The sequence below is a fragment of the Ursus maritimus genome, unplaced genomic scaffold (genome assembly GCF_017311325.1).
Source record: "Ursus maritimus isolate PB19 unplaced genomic scaffold, ASM1731132v1 scaffold_16, whole genome shotgun sequence".
In the NCBI taxonomy this organism is placed as follows: Eukaryota; Metazoa; Chordata; class Mammalia; order Carnivora; family Ursidae; genus Ursus; species Ursus maritimus.
Window position 1 is genome coordinate 119,284 of NW_024424008.1, and position 15,078 is coordinate 134,361.

At 37.1% G+C, this 15,078-nt stretch overlaps 1 protein-coding gene across 1 annotated transcript; it reads right to left on the bottom strand.

Moving 5' to 3' along the window:
* Positions 1-8,405: 8,405 nt before the first annotated feature.
* On the bottom strand, positions 8,406-10,860 carry LOC103681160 (olfactory receptor 51F2-like). The gene has a single exon (XM_008710691.1). It carries the CDS (start codon positions 9,889-9,891, stop codon positions 8,941-8,943), a length of 951 nt encoding a protein of 316 aa, XP_008708913.1. The 5' UTR covers positions 9,892-10,860; the 3' UTR covers positions 8,406-8,940.
* Positions 10,861-15,078: the final 4,218 nt, after the last annotated feature.

Below are 15,078 nucleotides of genomic sequence, written 5' to 3' on the forward strand. Positions count from 1 at the left end.
CCCACTGGTGTCTGGTTCTGTTTCTTCCAAGGGAACATGATGAGATTTTGCTGGGAGTGTGGGAAAAAATAAAACTAGAAAGTGGAACCAGTGATGTTGGCATTGTTGTGTGGCATTGGCAGGAATAGCAAGCAAACATGCTGGGATACTCATCCTTCCAATAGCTTCCAGTTTCCTTTAACATATTCCAATTAACAGAACATAGTAGGGAACCAGCCAACAAATGATAATCATGCTTCCTGATTCCTGGCTTTCTTATCAAAGCAGAATAGAGAATAGTGATTTTAGAGCTGAGATACAGTATTTTCATAGCCAGCACGGTGGGGTAATATGCATGTAATACAGTTAAGTTTGATATAGCCATTAAATGGGCTTAGTTGCTGTATTATGGACTGCTGATCATAGCAACAGTATCTAGTAATTATAGACAAGTGCATCCACAGTTGACATATTTCTGCATATAATCTTCTGGAATGCACCTCATTGACAATTTCCAGGAAACATTGGACTTGAACTATTTGTTACACCAAATGGACCTACCTGACATGTATGGAACATTTTTTCCAGTAGAGTCAGAATACATCTTCTCAAACACCTAGGGAACATTTTCTGGGATCAATCATATGTTAGGTCACAAAACAAGTCTTAAGAAAATTACCTGTCAGCCTTATGAGGGATTCTGAGGCAACTCAGATCTTTTGCCTGGATACTACTGCTCACATATTTTGTTTCCTCTTGGGGAGGGGAATGATTCTTAAGATTGTATGCCTTGTCTCTCTCTCTCTCTCCCCCTCCTCTTTTTCAATGTTTGTGTTTTGCCTTTTTTTAAAAAATTTTAAGTAGCCTCCACATTCAATCTGGAGCTAGAACTTATGACCCTGAGACCAAGAGTGGTATGTTCTACCAAATGAGCTAGCCAAGGGCCCCAAGATTTTATGCCTTCTCTTGATCCTGCAGAGACAGGCTGGGTGCTGCTAGCCTCTCATCACTTTCTCTGGAATGGTGCTTCTAGTTCAACTTGTGTGATTTCTCTCAATCCTGCAGAGTCCATCCAGCATTCTTTGTGTGCTCACTGGCCATCTGCAAAAAGTTTGCACAGTCTACCCATGGGGATGCATATAGGGAGCTAATCACAGAGGGTGTATGGTGAAGTGTATGCAGTATTGAGGGTGCCCATACGTCAGATAAAGGGTCTGAGGTGAGGCATCTCCACTAACTTGTGGGAAGTTTTCCCAATGGAATCCACAAAGTGGTTAATAGGCTCTGCATCTGCATCCCTTCTATGAGTTCCAAACCCTGGCTGCTGTGCTCCCAACCTCTCCCTGTCCCTAAGTCATGCAAATCACCTCATTATTCTGGGTGCATTGAGAAAGACATGGGCCTCCTTGAACATCCTACACAGATGGGGAAGCTAGGTGCTCCCTCACTATCCTCTTACTTTCCCCTGTGGAAGAGGGGATCTCTCTTGGCACTGAGTTGTGCCATCATGGGGTAGTGTGATGCAGGTAAGGTGAACCTGTTCTTATGCTTTCTAATGCATCTATTTCCTGATTTTTTGCTCCAGTGGAGTGCTGGAACTTCTCCATTGGACCCCTGGACTTCCACAAAGTTACTCTTGTCTGTGGGTGACTGTCAAAATCAGTGTTCTTTGGAGGGAAGGTGGTAGAATCCACTATCTTACTCGCACTCATAGTCTTGACCCAGAGCTATGTTTTCTCTCCAGATCTCTTTCATAATAGTCTAAGGAGACCTGGAGCAGTAGGACATCCCACAGAGCATCACATTGTCCATTATATTGATGCAATGATGAAACCATGCTAACCAAGTGGGATAGACACCAAGTACACTCCAGAGGGTGGTTGGCAAACCTACAAAGATGCAGAATCCTGCCACATCAATTACAAGTTTTAGTGGCCCAGGGTTTTGGAGCATGCTAGGACATCTCTATCACCACAAATGGAAAGCTCTGTGTCTTGTTCCCATGCATGAGGAGAATGCACAATGCTTAGCAGGCCACTTTGGGTTCTGAGGCATGCACACTGACTGTACTTCTCTCCCCATCTCTTTCTACACATAATTAGGTGTGGCCTAGCTGATGCTGAACTTTTCTTGACCACCAAGAGGATCCTCAGACATTTCTATGTATTTTCTGTTAAAGGGTTGGCTTATTTGTGTATATTCCTTCTGAATGAAGACTAAATCTCTAAGTATTCATGGCCCTAAGGACTATGGCTGATCAAGAAATGTGGCTGTGTTCTGACCTTACCCTAATATGTGCAGACAGTTGTCAGCAGCTTTGCTCCCCCCCCCTTCATGTTTCTGGGGCATAAGGGAAGGTACTGTAAGATATGCTACATGTATAGCCTGATATGGGGATACTTCCAAAAATATTCTGGATTTATATTCTGTTACTTAACCTACTGTGTGTGTGTGTTAGCACAGGTGTGAGGATGTGCAGGTGTGGGTGCACATACATGAGACTATTTTCTGTCAATTCATAGCCACCTGAAATGATGTCTTTAGGGATATTTCACTGTGTAGTCTTCCATATATTGAATATATTCTGTTCATATTTTCGTGGGTATTGTTTATATACAATAGACTGACCACATCTGATATCAAGAGGAAGGGATGACATATACTGTCATGGAAAGGGAGGGACAATACAAGACCAGCTCTTCACCGGGGCACATGGATTCTCTATTTCTCCTGGATGTTGCCAGAGAGTTAAAGTACAGACCTGCTTTGGTGGCAGAACTATTCATATTTATTTTTTCTGCACTTAGGCAAATTACTCTGTGGCCTAAAATATGGCACAAAGAAGGTCAGGTTGTGGCCAGTGGTACAGAAGTAAAATGACAGTATTTCAATGGAATTCTCCAATCTAACACCCCAGAACTTGGAACATCCCTTGGAATAGCCTCCTTCACCCATTCTTCTGCATGTATTTTGAGCTGCAGTTTCATCGTTCAGTGTTATTTTATCCTTGTTCTATCTTTCATGGATTCCTGAAATTTACAGATCATTGATTACACTTATATACCAGTGTTACTATAAATTTAATCTTTATTCCAAATGTATTTTCTCCTTTTCCTAGAATGAGAGTAGTTTGGACATATGTGCTCTCTCCACCTTCCTTATATAATCTCCAATCTTCTGTCTTTTAAAAAATATAATAGTTTTATTGTGATACAATTCATATATAGTACAATTTTCCCATTTAATATGTAAAGGTTTAATGATTTTTAGTATACTCACTGAGTTTTGCAATTATCATTACAGTAAATTTTAGATCATTTTTATAATCCACAAATGGAACACCCTACCTACAGTCTTATCGCCATACCTTCCATCCCACCCAGCCCAATGTAACCACTAATCCACTTTTGTCTCTGTAGATTTGCCTGTTTGAGACCTTTCATATAAACTGAATCATATACTATGTAGTCTTTTGTTATTGGCTGCTTTCAATTAGCATAATATTTTTAAGTTTCATCCATTTTGTCTTTTTTTAATTTAAATTCAATTTAGTTAGCATATAGTGTATTATTAGTTTCAGGGGTAGAATCAAGTGATTCATCAGTTGCATATAACACCCAGTGTTCATTATATCAAGTGCTCTCTTTAATGCCCATCACCCAATTACCCCATCTCCCCACCCACTGCACCTCCAGCAACCCTCAGTTTGTTCCCTATAGTTAAGAGTCTTTTATGGTTTGCCTCCCTCTCTGTTTTTATCTTTTATTTTTCCTTCCCTTCCCCTGTGTTCACCTGTTTTGTTTCTTAAATTGCACATATGAATGAAATCATATGGTATTTGTCTTTCTCTGACTGACTTATTTTGCTTAGCAAATTACCCTTTAGTTCCATCCACATAGTTGCAAATGGCAAGATTTCATTCTTTCTGATGGCTGAGTAGTATTCCTATATATATATATACATACCACATCATCTTTGTCCATTCATCTGTCAATGGACATTTGAGCTCCTTCCATATTTTGGCTGTTGTGGACATTGCTTCTATAAACATTGGGATGCATGTGTCCCTTTGAATTACTATTTTTGTATCCTTTGGTTAAATGTGTGGTAGTGCAATTGCTAGGTAGTTCTATTTTTAACTTTTTGAGACTCCTCCATACTGTTTTCTAGAGTGGCTGACTTCTGTGCATAGATTTTATGTCCTGTGACTTTGCTGAATCCTGTATTAGTTCTAGCAATTTTTTGGTGGAGTCTTTCAGGTTTTCTACATAGAGTATCACGTCATCTGTGAAGAGTGAGAGTTTGACTTATTTGTCGATTTGGATGCCTTTTATTTCTTTTTATTGTCTGATTGCTGAGGCTAGGGATTTCTAGTACTATGTTGAAGAGCAGTGGTGAGAGTGGACATCCCTGCCATATTCCTGACCTTTGGGGGAAAACTGAGAGTTTTTCCCCGTTGAAGCTGATAGTCACTGTGGATCTTCTGTATATGGTTTTTATGGTGCTGAGGTATGTTCCCTCTATCCCTACATGGTGGAGGGTTTTTATCAAGAAAGGATGCTGTATTTTGTCAAATGCTTTTTCTTTATCTATTGAGAGGGTCATATGGTTCTTGTCCTTTGTCTTATTAATGTGGTGTATCACATTGTTTGAGTTTGTGTATTTTGAATTACCCTTGCCTCCCAGGAACAAATCCCACTTGGTGATGGTGAATAATCCTTTTAATGTACTGTTGGATCCTATTAGCTAGTATCTTGGTGAGAATTTTTCATCCATGTTCATCTGGCATTTTGCTCTCTAATTCTCCTTTTTGGTGGGGTCTTTGTCTGGTTTTGGGATCAAGGTAATGCTGGCCTCATAAAATGAGTTTGGAAGTTTTCCTTCCATTTCTATTTTGCAGGACATTTTCAGAATAGGTATTAACTTTTCTTTAAATGTTTGGTAGATTTCCCCTAGGAAGCTATCTGGCCCTGGACTCTTGTTTTTTGGGAGATTTTTGATTACTACTTCAATTTCTGTGCTTGTTATGGGTCTGTTCAGGTTTTCTATTTCTTCCTGTTTTAGTTTTGGTAGTTTATGTTTCTAGGAATGCATCCATTTCTTCCAGATGGCCTAATTTGTTGGCATATAGATTGCTCATAATATTCTGTTATAATTATATTTCTATGGTGTTGGTTGTGATCTCTCCTCTTTCATTCATGATTTTATTTGGGTCCTTTCTCTTTTGTTTTTGATAAGTCTGGTTAGGGGTTTAACAGTCTTATTAATTCTTTCAAAGAACCAGCTCCAAGGTTTAATTGATCTATTCCCCTTTTTTTGAATCCTATAGCATTGATTTATGCTCTAATCTTTATTATATCTCTTCTCCTACTGAATTTAGGCTTTATTTGCTATTCTTTTCCCAGTTCCTTTAGGTTTAAGGTTAGGTTATGTATTTGACATTTTCCTTCTTTCTTGAGAAAGGCCTGTATTGCTATCTACTTACCTCTTGGGATTGCCTTTGCTGCATTCCAAAGGTTCTGAACTGTTGTGTTTTCATTTTCATTTGTTTCCATGTATTTTTTTAAACTGTAATCGCCTGGTTGACCCATTCATTCTTTTGTAGCATGTTCTTTAACCTCCATGTATTTGTGGTCTTTCCAAATTTTTTCTTGTGGTTGACTTCAAGTTTCATAGCATTGTGGTCTGAAAATATGCATGGTATGATTCAGTCTTTTTGTTCTGTTTGAGACCTGATTTGTGACCCAGTATGTGGTCTATTCTGTAGAATGTTCCATGTATACTTGAGAAGAATGTGTATTCTTCTGCTTTAGGATATAATGCTTTGAATATATCTGTGAAGTCCATCTGGTCCAGTGTGTCATTAAAGACCCTTGTTACCTTGTTGATCTTCTGCTTAGATGATCTGTCTATTGCTGGGAGTGGGGTGTTAAATTCCCCTACATTACTATATGATTATCAGTGAGTTTCTTTAATTTTGTTACTTGTTGGTTTATATATTTGGCTGCTCCCAAGTTAAGGTCATAAATATTTACAACTGTTAGATCTTGTTGGATAGAACCCTTTTTATGATATAGTGTCCTTCTTCATCTCTAATTACAATCTTTGGTTTGAAATCTAGTTTGTGTGATATAAGGATGGCTACTCCAGCTTTCTTTTGATGTTCATTAGCATGATAAACAGTTCTCCATCTCCTCACTTTCAATCTGGATTTGTCTTTGGGTCTAAAATAAGCCTCTTGTAGACAACATATCTATGGGTCTTTTTTTTTTTAATCCATTCTGATACCCTATGTCTTTTGATTGGAGCCTTGAGTCCATTTACATTCCGAGTAATTATTGACAGATATGAATTTTGTGCCATTGTATTACCTGTAAATTCACTCTTCCTGTAGATTGTCTCTGTTCCTTTCTGGCCTTTGTTACTTTTGGGCTCTCTCTTCACTCAACGGATCCCCTTTAATATTTTTGCAGGGCTGGTTTAGTGTTCATAAATTTCTTTAGTTTTTGTTTGTCCTGGAAACTCTTTATTTCTTCTTCTATTCTAAATGATGGCCTTGCTGGATAAAGTATTCTTGGCTTCCTATTTTTCCTATTTAGCACATTAAATATGTCATGCCATTCCTTTCTTGCCTGGCAGGTCTCTGTGGGCAAGTCTGCTGCCAGCCTTATGTGTCTACCCTTATAGGTTAAGGACCTCTTGTCATGAGATACTTTCAGGATTTTCTCTTTATCTTTGTAATTTGCAAGCTTCACTATAATATGTTGAGGTGTTGATCTATTTTTGTTGATTTTGAAGTGGGTTCTCTGTGCTTCCTGGACTTTTTAAAAAGATCTATATTGTTTTTTTAATATTCTATTTAATTAATATCTACTAGCCTAATCATTATTATTTTTTTCTTTTGCTTGATTTAAGACCAGTTTGCTCTTTTTCCCCAGTATTTTAAAGTGGTTGTTTAGGTAATTGACTTGAGATATTTTCTTTTTCAATACAAGCATTATGGCTATAAATTTTCCTCTATGCACTCTTTAGCTTCACCTCACAATTTTGGTATGTTGTGTCTTTATTTTCATTTATCTCAAAGTATTTTCTAATTCCTTTTGTGATTTCTTTTTTGGCCCATTGATTAGGAGTGTATTGTTTAAATTTCTAATATTTGTGAATTTCTAAATTTTTGTTATTGATTTATAATTTAATTCCCTTGCAAACCACTTCTCTTGGAATTAATCCCCTGATTTACATGCATAGATAGGCAGGATAGCATATGGCCTTTTCAGCTTACCTCTCTTATCTTGAATCCTGTTGCTTATGATAGAGCTAATGAAAGGGTGATTGAAGCCCCAGGATTCTATGACTGCCATGCCTGGGATAGAGCTTCTGCCATATGAGTAGGGCTGGGTGCATGAAGACAGCCACTGACCTCTTGACTGTACTCACCTAGAATTTAGCTTCCACAACTGGAGCTGAGGTGATAAGAATGAGGAATGTGGTGGTCTGCTGTTTCTGGGAGATATCATAGGCTTAGACTGAGAGCTGGTGGGAGTGGGGGTGTGGAAGGGGCTAGGGAACAAAGCACTATGTTCTTGGCTACACCTATCTGGAGTGGAGTATCAATATACTGTACTGGGGGGGAAGAGAGGGGTGAATGCTGGTTCTGATTCAAGTGCCACAGACTCATGCCGTTCTTTTTTTTTTTTTTATTAATTACTTATTTTAAAAAGTAGGCTCCACACCCATTGTGAGTTCAGACCTGAGCTGAGATCAAGAGTTGGACACTCAGGGGCGCCTGGGTAGTGCAGTCATTAAAGCGTCTGCCTTCGGCTCAGGGTGTGATCCCGGCGTTCCGGGATCGAGTCCCACATCGGGCTGCTCTGCTGGGAGCCTGCTTCTTCCTCTCTCACTCGCCTGCTGTGTTCCCTCTCTCACTGGCTGTCTCTCTGTCACATAAATAAATAAAATCTTAAAAAAAAAAAAAAAAGAGTTGGACACTTAACTGAGCCAGCCAGATGCCCCCAGATTCCCACTGCTCTTAAAGTAATTTAATAGATTTTCCCAAATAGAGGTTTTTCTTTTGCTGTATGTTCTTAAGGCAATTTTCAGAGAGTTTAAATGTTTTTACCCATGTCTATATAAATTTTTACTGTTTGTGGTTGCTGCCCTGGAGAGAGTGTCTGCAGATGTCCTCATGCTATCATTCTGAAAGTTGACCTCTCCAGTTCTTGACTTTTTAGTTTAATCAACACATTGTTATGGTTTCCTGATCTTCCCCAGTTGGACTAAATGTTGTTCTTATAAATCCTATTAATCCTTTTGCTTATATCTATATGTTATAACAATTCACATAGTATATCAGATTTTGATTAGTTGCTTTCTTATCTACATATTTCACTAATTATGACAATATCTTCTTGTTTGTCTCTGCCACTCTATCATATTGTTCAGTGTCTAGCAACAGTAGATACTCAGTAAATGAAAGAATGAATCAATGGTGATTAAATTGTATATAAGAATAATAGAGAGCAGGGTCTCATTGAGGATTAAACAAAACTTAAGAACTCTTTATTATGTATACTTTAAGAAAACAAAATGAGATGGAAAAATATGAGTTACTGTTTTAAGAATAATTTTGGAGACTTGATCTAATGGGCAAAGTGTTCATTTTAGCCATTGTCATTCATACTTTCAAAACTTTATATTAAGATATATAATACCCATAATATTAGTATATTTTATTGCTTATTCGAAAGAGTAGATTAGTAATAGTTCTATTGAAAATAAAAAATAAATTTGTCAAACTGCATCTCCTACCCATCCTACCCAGCTATCTAGTTTTTTGTTTTTTGGCTTTTTTTTTTTTTTTTTTTTTTGTTTTAGGCCACTGGTAGAAGAAAGCATATTGATTAAATTCTAGGTCTTAGAAGTGATTACTAAGGAGTAGATTTTACTACAGAAGTATTTGAGTCAGACCTCAGATCCTTTGGCAAAGAGGACTTTTTTAATGGCCCTACGTATCTGCTTGGTCTTCACACTATAAATAATGGGATTCATCACTGGTGGAATAAGCAAATACACATTGGCCATAAGAGTGTGTACATAAGGAGGTGCCTTTTTCCCAAACCTATGGACAAAGCACAAGCTAATGAGAGGAATGTAGAAGATGGCAACAGCACCTACATGGGAGATACAAGTGCTGAAGGTTTTATGCCGTTCCTCTGGGGAAGCAATGCTTAGGATGGTCTTAATAATCATAGTATAGGAGAGAAGAATAAAGATGGAGTCCACTCCTGCAGTAACTACAAGGGCAGTAAGTCCTAAAACACTGTTGATCTTATTGTCAGAACATGACAGCTGGATTATATCAGGATGAAAACAATAAGAATGATGAAGCACATGGCTTTGGCAGAAGGATAAACGTTTAAGAAGCAGGACCAGAGGCATTAGGATCACTGTCCCCCTGACAAGGATGGCAAACCACACTTTGACAATTCTGGAATCAGTCAAGATGGCAGCATATCTCAGTGGGTTACAAATGGCAATGAAGCGGTCAAAGGCCATTGCCAGGAGCACTGAAGACTCCATGACAGTAAAGAGTTGAATGAAGAATGTCTGGGCAACACAGGCATGGAAACTTATCTGTCTTGCACTGAACCAGAATATGCCCAGCATAGTGACCAGCGCTGAAATACACAAGCCCAAGTCAGTGGTTGAGAGCATAGAGAGGAAATAGTACATAGGTTCATGGAGACTTGACTCAGTGATGATGACAAACAGGATTATACCATTCCCAGAGAGGGCAGTCACATACAGACAGCAGAAAGGGATGGAGATCCAGGTGTGGGCAGCTTCCAGTCCTGGAACTCCCGTCAGGAAAAAGGTCAGAGAAGTGGAAGTGATGTTAGGAAAAGATGACATGATGACTTTGGAGGAATAATTTTTTTTAAATAAAATATCCTAGAAGGAGAAATGAAAACACCATTCAGCAATTTCATTGTGATTTCTATTAACTGCCCTTAGATCAATCAAATTAGAGATTATTCTTAAGACTTTATCCTTTCCTTTTTGCTTTTCAGTTATGATTTCTATTTTTTTTTTCTGTATTGAACTTCTCCTCCGTGATTTGTATTTCCTAATTCACAAAAGAGAATAGGGATTTTTTTTTTTATCTCAGCAGTACTTTTCATCATCTTGCACTTTAACCCAAAGCATTTTCTTTCCCCCCTCCCTGTACTTCCTACATAGAAAGAGAATTGTAGCAAGATAATCTGAAAATGTCAAGAATTTAATGGGTATCTCGAAGTAATATTGATTTTTAAAAGTAAGATTTATTATTTAATAAAGAATATATGTATGTTTGGGTATTTGTCTTGATACTAGTGCATTATCATGGAACTTTATCATACATTTTAAAGACATATAATCTTTTCAAGAAATAATTTAAAGAAATAATTTTATACAGGTCAAAATAGCTTATTCATTATTTCTTGGTCAGTGGATCTTATCCTTGTCTTGCTAAGGTTATTTCTAATCTGGGGTTACATTTATGATATTGATTTTTTATTTTCTTAATCTGTTATCACTGTAGTAGTGATACATAATTGTTATAGAAGATTTTCTTTAGCATCATCTTCGGCAGTTAGTCCCTTTCAGAGACAACTGTATTAAACTTTAAGGCTAAGAGTGAACTGTGTGTACAGAGGCCAGATATTAGATACTTCCCTCTTCAGCCCTAGGGTTGCTGCAGTCATTGCCACCTGTTACTTATGTATAGCCTCAGAAGAGTACACTTACAGAGGGTAACTTCATCAAAGTAAATACACATTTGAGCTTTCAGGTCCACCCTTAGGCAGCATCTGAAATGAGGCTTATTATTATGTAGATGAAGTCCTGGGTAAGTTTTCTTCTCCTTCTATTCCTCTTTCCCTGTATTGACTTAACTCTTTTGTGATCTAGTCCCCTTAATGTACTGGAAAGTCTTGCTGAGATCTTCACTAAGCCAATATGGCAGTGCTCTGAATACCCTAAGCTGTCTTCTCTTTGGTGTCTCAAAGACTGGTTACTTTCCTCATAGTCCTAGTCATTGGCTGGAATCCCACTGGTCCTTCCTGAACATTTGGATCCACTGTGCCTCCAACCACTTGATTTGGAGAATGTATTCCTGCAGCTGTGTTCTACCTAGACAATTTTATCTCCATATTTATTGAAACATTCCAGTTCCAAATCTTAGTTTGTGACACCTCTTGTGGCTACCTGTTGTATTGTTGACTACTTATTTTTAAATCTCTAGGTATTATTGCTGTCTAGTCTCAACTTTTATCCCTGCTCTATAGCCTACTGAAATTCTGACATACCTTACATCTGAGGTTGCTCAGTTTGGGTTCATTCACAAAATAGGCACATGTCTTTGGTCTTGTCATTTAATGTTGATATTAAGAATGACTGAATTAGATAATCTCCATTATTGTTTTCTTATTCTGTGCAGTTACAGTTTAAAAAAACATCACAGAAACAAGGTTGTGGGCATTACTTAAAATCCTTAAATATTTGAGAGATTATGGAAAGGGCCCCATGCAGAAATTTCAATTGTGTATAGTCATTATGGAATAGTTACTGCGCTGATTATAAGATGATCCATGCTCCATAATTATTTGACTGAAAGTGTATTAAGTGGAATGAAATCAATTTCTCAGTTTTCTGGCATCATTCAAAAATCAATATATGCAAAAGTAAAAATAAAAATCCCTGTGTATCAGATAATTTTCAAAGAACATTTTAAAGGAGATATATATATATATATATATATATATATATGGAAATTATTAGAAAAATAATGCCCTTATGGCTGGAATCATCAATACAAATTTAAGTAGATTTAATTTAAATAAAATAAATACTCAAGAAAGTTAATATTTAAAACCAGTGTCCATTCGCAGGAAAGTAGCAGCAGTAGGCTTCAAGAAAACATTCTATTTTGGTTTTTGAAGTTTCTTCTAAGGCAGCATAAGACATTGGCTTTAATTTATAACATTTTAGAATAGTGTAGAATCCTAGAATTTTTAAATTGGAATATACCTTAGAGATATTTTAATTTCTTCCATAGAATGACATTGATTTTATAACATGGCCTTCCAGTTGCCTAAAAGCAACTGCTTAATTTTATTGGTCTTATTCCTATCAAGTTGAATTGAAGGGATTAGTGTATAAAGAAAAAAAGAATAGTTGGAAATGATAAAGTTTAGAATCAGCCAGGAGAAGAGAAAACTAAGAGCAAACACATGGTTGTATTCAAATGGCTGAAATGTTATTATATTTGAGAAGAGCTACATTTGATCTATGTGCCATACAGAAGACAAGCCTAGGGGTGCCTGGGCGCAGTCGTTAAGCGTCTGCCTTCGGCTCAGGGCATGATCCCGGCGTTATGGGATTGAGCCCCACATCAGGCTCCTCCGCTGGGAGCCTGCTTCTTCCTCTCCCACTCCACCTGCCTGTGTTCCCTCTCTCGCTGGCTGTCTCTCTCTCTGTCAAATAAATAAATAAAATCTTAAAAAAAAAAAAAGAAGAAGACAAGCCTAGAGCCAGCAGGAGGGAATTTATAAAGCCCTAAGAAGTTCTTTAACACATGGAATGATCCAGAAACAGTGGAGGAGTGAGCTTCCAGTACTATATGTCAAAAAAGTCACTTCAAGCACAAATACTGAAAATTCATTCAGTCATTCAGAAAATATGTACTGCACATCTGTGGATCAGAAACAGGAAATTAAATGTTAAGCACAATGTTGTCTCCAACCCTGAAAATACTTAGTTGACTAGGAGACACAGACAAGTAACATGGAATTAACAGCGTAAAGAATAAATCTAGAATGCTATGAGAGTGCATAAAAAGACAACAGGCTCTTTGTGAGGGATAAGGAATGGTTTCCAGTAAATAATGATGTCTAGATTGAGACCTGAATTCTAAGTAGAGTTGGCAAGAAATGGATTTAGGTATGTGTATGTGTGACAGTTAGTTTTATGTGTCAACTTGACTGAGCCACAGAATGTCCATATATCTGATTAAATGTTATTTTTGGGTATGTCTGTGAAGGGATTAGCATTTGAGTCAGTAGATTGAGTGAAGCAGATTACCCTCCCCACTGTGGGTGGGCTTCATTCAGTTAGTTGAGGGCCTGAATAGAACAAGCAGAGGAATGAAGGGTTCTTTCTCTCTCTGCCTGATGGCTGAGCTGGAACATGAGTGTTCTGCCCTTGGGCTGGAACTTACACCATCAGTGCTCCTGGTTTTCAGGCCTTCAGACTTGGACTGGTACTACAGCCCTGGCGTTCCCAGATCCCCAGCTTATAGATGGCAGACTGTGGGACTCCTCAGCCTCCATAATTGTGTGAACCAATTCTTCATAATATCTATCATCTATCTATCTATCTATCTATCTATCTATCTATCTATCATCTATCTTTCTCATTGGTAAATTGGAGATAATAATATAGCTTCTTGGAAAGGTATTTAAGATCTATCATTTATGAAATCCCACAATGTGTCAAGCTTTACATGAATTTTGTGCTTTATGTGGATTATCTTTTATTAATTTGAAAATCGTATTGCATATAAGATTCCAATTTTTCATCCCAGGAAGGTAAAAATTAGAGAGATAAACAAACTGCAATATTTCATACAGTGGGAAAGCTAGGATTTGAATTCCATTCATGTAAATTTAAAATTGGTTAAATTTCTACTATGCTGCATATCAATACTTCTTGATGTGGTGAAATTTGTAGAATAAGATTAAAAAAAATAAACTTTTGGGCGCCTGGGTGGCTCAGTCGGTTAAACATCTGCCTTTGGCTCAGATCATGATCCCAGGGTCCTGGGATCAAGTCCTGCATTGGGCTCCCTGCTCAGCAGGGAGTCTGCTTCTCCCTCTTCCTCTGCCCCTCCCTTCTGCTTATGCTCTCTCTCTCTCTGAAATAAATAAATAAAATCTTTAAAAAAATAAACTTTTATGTTACATATGCATATGAATTACTAAAATGTCAAGTATTCATGTGATTTTTTCCCCTTCAATAGTCATACACTATCGTTGTTCCTTGACACTAAATATTCATATAAATGCATGTGTACTAAGGTTTCCAACACATGAAATTTGATAGATTTGTTTTTCATTTCCTGATTTTTGTTGCTTTACTTAAAACATTTCCTTGTCAATTGAAGAGAGATGGAAAGCTGTTATTTCTTTACATGCTAAATTATTAAGACCGCTGGTCAAATTAATCATGTATGTTAGATAATAGTGTCTCCAGAAGTCATGTATTTGAGCTATGGATACTTCTATTAGTGCTGCTCATTTTCATAGCCACTGCTGACATATTTAACCTAAGTTAATTGACTTCGAACGTTATCTCTTCATTATCAGTCTGGCTTGAATATCTTGATCTCTTTAAGAATATTATAGTAACATGACATCAAAAACTTATGATGTACCATATGTTGGCTAACTGAACATAATAATAATAAAAAAAGAATATTATAGTCTGTTATTCTGAATGGACCAACATCATCCCCACTACAAGAAAAAGAACTAAAATCTCATGCCTTATGAATAACAAATCTCTATTATTTTTGGACGAATTATTTATCTCTTTGAAATTCAACATTGGGATTTGGCCATATGACCCTAGATATCCCATATTCTATGTTTTTGGTTAAAGAAATTATATTGTTCTTACTTTTTGTGGCAGAATTCTACATAGATGTCAAATTCAGTTTGGGGACTACTCAGACTCCCTGTGTCTAGTACCATGGACAAAACACTTTAGATATTTTATCTTATCTAAGGAATCCTAGCCAGATTTTAAACTGACCTCATGCTCTGGATTTTTTTATTTTCAGATTTTTACTGTTCATGAGTTTTTTTCAGAATTGAGATTCAGTACATTGGAAAGAATCTCTATTTTTTTTTTTTCTAAGCTTTGTTGACAACTCTATAATACCGGGACATTTCCAGTAGTAAAATCTTAAATCAATGGCAGTTCCACAGCATCTTATGCTTGCGTGGTGGCATCTTAGAAATACTTCCTCTAATGAAGTCAAATTTCTTGTTGCAAGAT

What these genes read in the sequence shown, in the direction of transcription:
- LOC103681160 (XM_008710691.1), bottom strand. Translation starts at nt 9,891, where the DNA reads ATGTCATCTTTTCCTAACATCACTTCCACTTCTCTGACCTTTTTCCTG.